The 5,000-nt window shown below is 41.3% G+C and overlaps 1 protein-coding gene across 3 annotated transcripts in view; it reads left to right on the forward strand.

Moving 5' to 3' along the window:
• LOC139557907 (IQ motif and SEC7 domain-containing protein 1-like) overlaps window positions 1-5,000 on the forward strand; it is a 295,692-nt gene that overhangs the window by 246,108 nt on the left and 44,584 nt on the right. For all 3 annotated transcript variants that reach the window (XM_071373240.1, XM_071373241.1, XM_071373242.1), the window contains one exon: window positions 4,706-5,000. This exon is cut by the window's right edge and continues 829 nt beyond it. In XM_071373240.1, the coding sequence (XP_071229341.1) occupies window positions 4,706-5,000 (295 nt within the window). The remainder of the gene's footprint in view (window positions 1-4,705) is intronic.

The following is a 5,000-nucleotide window of genomic DNA, read 5'->3' on the forward strand; positions in this document are numbered from 1 at the left end:
CCTCAACACTGGAGCTCCCCAGGGGTGCGTGCTCAGTCCCCTCCTCTACTCATTGTCCACCCACGACTGCATGGACAGGCACGACTCCAAAACCATCATTAAGTTTGCAGACAACACAACAGTGGTAGGCCTGATCACCGACAGCGACGAGACAGCCTACAGGGAGGAGGTCAGAGACCTGGCCGGGTGGCGCCAGAATAACAACCTATCCCTCAACGTAACCAAGACTAAGGAGATTATTGTGGACTACAGGAAAAGGAGGACCGAGCACGCCCCCATTCTCATCGATGGGGCTGTAGTGGAGCAGGTTGAGAGCTTCAAGTTCCTTGGTGTCCACATCAACACCAAACTATAATGGTCCAAACACACCAAGACAGTCGTGAAGAGGGCTCGACAAAGCCTATTCCCCCTCAGGAAACTAAAAGGATTTGGCATGGGTCCTGAGATCCTCAAAAGGTTCTACAGCTGCAACATCGAGAGCATCCTGACTGGTTGCATCACTGCCTGGTACGGCAACTGCTCGGCCTCTGACCGCAAGGCACTACAGAGGGTAGTGCGTACAGCCCAGTACATCACTGGGGCAAAGCTGCCTGCCATCCAGGACCACTACACCAGGCGGTGTCAGAGGAAGGCCCAAAAAATTGTCAAAGACCCCAGCCGCTCCCGTCATAGACTGTTCTCTCTACTACCGTATGGCAAGCGGTACCGGAGTGCCAAGCCTAGGACAAAAAAGGCTTCTCAACAGTTTTTACCCACAAGCCATAAGACTCCTGAACAGGTAATCAAATTGCTACCCGGACTATTTGCATTGTGTGCCTCCCCCCCATCCCCCCTTTTACGCTGCTGCTACTCTCTGTTCATCTTATATGCATAGTCACTTTAACTATACATTCATGTACATACTACCTCAATTGGGCCGACCAACCAGTGCTCCCGCACATTGGCTAACCGGGCCTTCTGCATTGTATCCCACCACCCGCCAACCCTTCTTTTTACGCTACTGCTACTCTCTGTTCATTATATATGCATAGTCACTTTAACCATATCTACATGTACATACTACCTCAATAAGCCTGACTAACTGATGTCTGTATGTAGCCTCGCAACTTTTATAGCCTCGCTACTGTATATAGCCTGTCTTTTTACTGTTGTTTTATTTCTTTACCTCCCTATTGTTCACCTAATACATTTTTTGCGCTATTGGTTAGAGCCTGTAAGTAAGCACTTCACTGTAAGGTCTACTACACCTGTTGTAGTCAGTGCACGTGAGAAATAAACTTTGATTTGATTTAGTGCATAACATAATACACTTCATAATACATAGCATAATACACTACATACACACTACATAATACACTACATAATACATAACACAATACACTACATAATACACTACTGTACATAATACAATACATAATACACTACATAATACACTACTGTACATAATACTATACATAATACACTACATAACACACTACATAATACACTACTGCACATAATACACTACATAATACCTAACATAATACACTATATAATACATAACATAATACACTACTTAATACAATACAATGTATTTTTTATTTAACCTTTATTTAACTAGGCAAGCCAGTTAAACATCTTAGCGTTAGGTGTTCCTGGACACCTGCCGACAACATCCGGTGAAATTGCAGGGTGCGAAATTCAAATAAATATTCTAAATATTAAACATTCATGAACATACAAGTGTCTTATATCGTTTAAAAGCTTAACTTCTTGTTAATCCAACTGCATTGTCAGATTTCAAAAAGGCTTAACGGCCATAGCATACCATGCGATTATCTGAGGACAGCGGCCCACATCAACATATTTTTTAACCAGCACAGGCTACACAATATCACAAATAGCAATTAAGTAAATCACTTACCTTTGAAGATTCTTCTCTGTTTGCAATCCCAAGGTCCCAGCTACAAAATGAATGGTCGTTTTGTTCGATAAAATTCTTCTGTATATCCCAAAAAGTATATTTAGTTGGCACCATTGATTTCAGTAATCCATTCTTTCAACATGCAGACAAAGGAGTCCAAAAAGCTTCCGGTAAACTTCGTCCAAACAAGTCAAATTATGTTTCTATTTAATCCTCAGGTAGTCTAAAATGTAAATAAACTATAATATTTCACACGGAAAGTACTATGTTCAATAGGAAAGGAAAATTCGTAACCACGCGCCTTCCCTCTCGCGCACCAAAAAAACTGATTTGCTTCATGTGGTCCAATTACAAAAACTCCAAATACTTGTTTGTTTTTCAAAAAAGAAGCCTGAATCCTTGCATAAAGACTGTTGACATCTAGTGGAAGCCATAGGAATTGCAATTTGGGTGACGGAGATATAAAACAGCAATAGGTTTCCATAATAAGAGACAGGGAGCTGAAAAAAAAAAACATTATTCGGATTTTCGCCTGCCATATCAATTATGTTCTAGTCTCAGAAATTGTTTTAACAGTTTTAGAAACTTCAGAGTGTTTTCTACCCAAATGCTACCAATTATATGCATATCCTGGCTTCTGGGCCTGAGTAACAGGCAGTTTACATTGGGCACGTCAGTCAGGAAGGAAATTCAGGAAACTAGACCCTAGCCCTAATACAATACATAATACACTACATAATACAATACATAATACAATACATAATACACTACATAATACAATACATAATACACTACATAATACACTACATAATACACTACATAATACAATACATAATACACTACATAATACAATACATCATATTTTAAAATGTCTGTGTCTCTTCACAGTCCCCGTCGTGCCGTAAGGTGTTATTTTATGTGGTTTTATTGCTAGCTTGAGTTATCTGGGGTGGCAGAGAGTTCCATGTAGTCATGACTCTATTTAATACTGTGTGTTTCCCCGCCTCTGTTCTGGACCTGGGGACTGTGAAGAGGCCTCTGGTTGTATGTCTTGTATAGATGAGTGTCTGAACTGTGTGCCAACTGCTTGAGCAGACAGTTCGGTACCTTCAACACATCAATACCACTCACAAAGACCAATAGTGATACAGTCAGTCTCTTTGAGCCAGGAAATATTGACATGCATGTCACTGACATTGGATTACATGTCCTTATTTTCCGACAACTGGGCAGTAGTCCAGGTGCGACAAAACTAACGCCTGTAGGACCTGCCTGGTTGAAGGGCCGAGCAGCGCCTTATCATGGACAGACCACTTTCCCATTTTAGCAACCATTGAGTCTATATATTTCGACCATGACAGCTTGCTATCTAAGGGTAATACCCAACAGTTTAGTCTTCTCAACTTGTCTCAATCGCCACATTATTCAATACTAGATCTAAATTAGATTTAGGGTTGGGCCAGTGATTTGTGGAAAAAAATGGATGCTTTTAGTTTTTTGAGATATTTAAGCACCAGCCTTTTGGTAGTTACCCATTTCTAAAACTGACTGGACCTCCTACGTTAAACGTTTCAGTTGTTTATTTTACCGTCGTAGCCGCCGTGTATACGGTTGAGTCGTCAGCGTACACAGACACGCAGGCTTTATTCAAGGTCAGTGGAAGGTCATTAGTAAACACAGAAAACAGAAAACAATAATGGCCCTAGCCGGCTGCCCTGCGGTACACCACACTCAACCAAATTTGAATTAGAGAGGCTTCCATTAAAAAAAAATAATAATAATTTGTTCCAAAAGTTTGCTAATCACCGGTAACAGGCTAATTGGTTGGCTCTGAACCATTAATGGGTGCTTTGCTATTCTTGGGCAGTGGAATGACCTTCGCCTCACTCCAGGCCTGAGGGCACACACCGTTTTTTAGGCTTAAATTGAAGATGTTGCAAACAGGAATCGCAATGTATTCTGCTACCAACCTCAACGATTTACCGTCCAGGTTGTCGGTGCCAGGTGGCTTGTCCAAATTTATAGATAGCTAAAAACAATTCACCTCCTCCACACCAACTTTGTACAACTCAAAACACCAGTGCTTTGTCTTTCATTATGTGGTGTGATATGCATAAATTACGAAGGTGTAGTGCTTATTGTTTGTATGTCATGCCTAAGTTTGCTAATCTTATCAACAAAAAAGTTCTTAAAGTGGTTGGAAATATCAAAGTGTTTAGTGATGAACAAGACATCTGCCTCAATGAATGATGGGAGCTGAGTTCAGTTTTTGTTTTTGACAAGAATTTCATTAAAGGTACTCCAGAGCTTTTTACTGTCATTATTTATATATCTTAAAAAAAAAATCTTTGTTCCATAGTATAGTTTCTTCTTCTTTTTGTTTAGTTTAGTGACGTGATTTCTCAATTTACTGTATGTTTTTGCCAGTCTGCTGTGTTGTCAGACTTATTTGCTATTCCCTTTGCCTCATCCCTCTCAGCCATACATTTTTTTTTCAAATCATCAATTCATCATCTATCCATGGTGATTTGGAAGTTCTAACAGTCAGTTTCCTGATGGGTGCATTTCTATCAGTAACCGGAAAGAAACAGTTTCATAAATACTTCAAGTACAAGCGTCAGGTTGTTCCTCATTACACATCAGACCAACACATATTTTTCACATATTTGAACTAGAAATCACTGCAAAACCTCTTGTAGGATTGTTTATATACACAATTGTAGGTCCAGTCTCTAGATATAGCTACTATATTATGACCACTACATTCAACATCTGTATTTCTCCACCCTGCGTGTGCTGTAGGTGAAGTCCCTGGCCGACTCCATCGATGACGTCTTGACCTGTCAGTCTGGTGAAGACCTTCAGGAGGAAGAGGAGGAGGAGGAAGAAGAGGAGGAAGGTGACGGAGGCGAGACAGGGGTGGTGGCGGACGACTTTGGAGAGTGTGTTTGGAGACCGAGGGAGGGAGACAGACAGAGGGGCGGAGGAAGAGGAAGAGGAGGAGAAAGACAGAGCATGCACGAGGACAGCATAGCCACATCCTACAGCGACGTGACACTCTACATTGATGACCCCTCCTCGCCCTTGTCCCTGGACC

This window comes from Salvelinus alpinus, chromosome 28 (genome assembly GCF_045679555.1).
Source record: "Salvelinus alpinus chromosome 28, SLU_Salpinus.1, whole genome shotgun sequence".
NCBI lineage: Eukaryota > Metazoa > Chordata > Actinopteri > Salmoniformes > Salmonidae > Salvelinus > Salvelinus alpinus.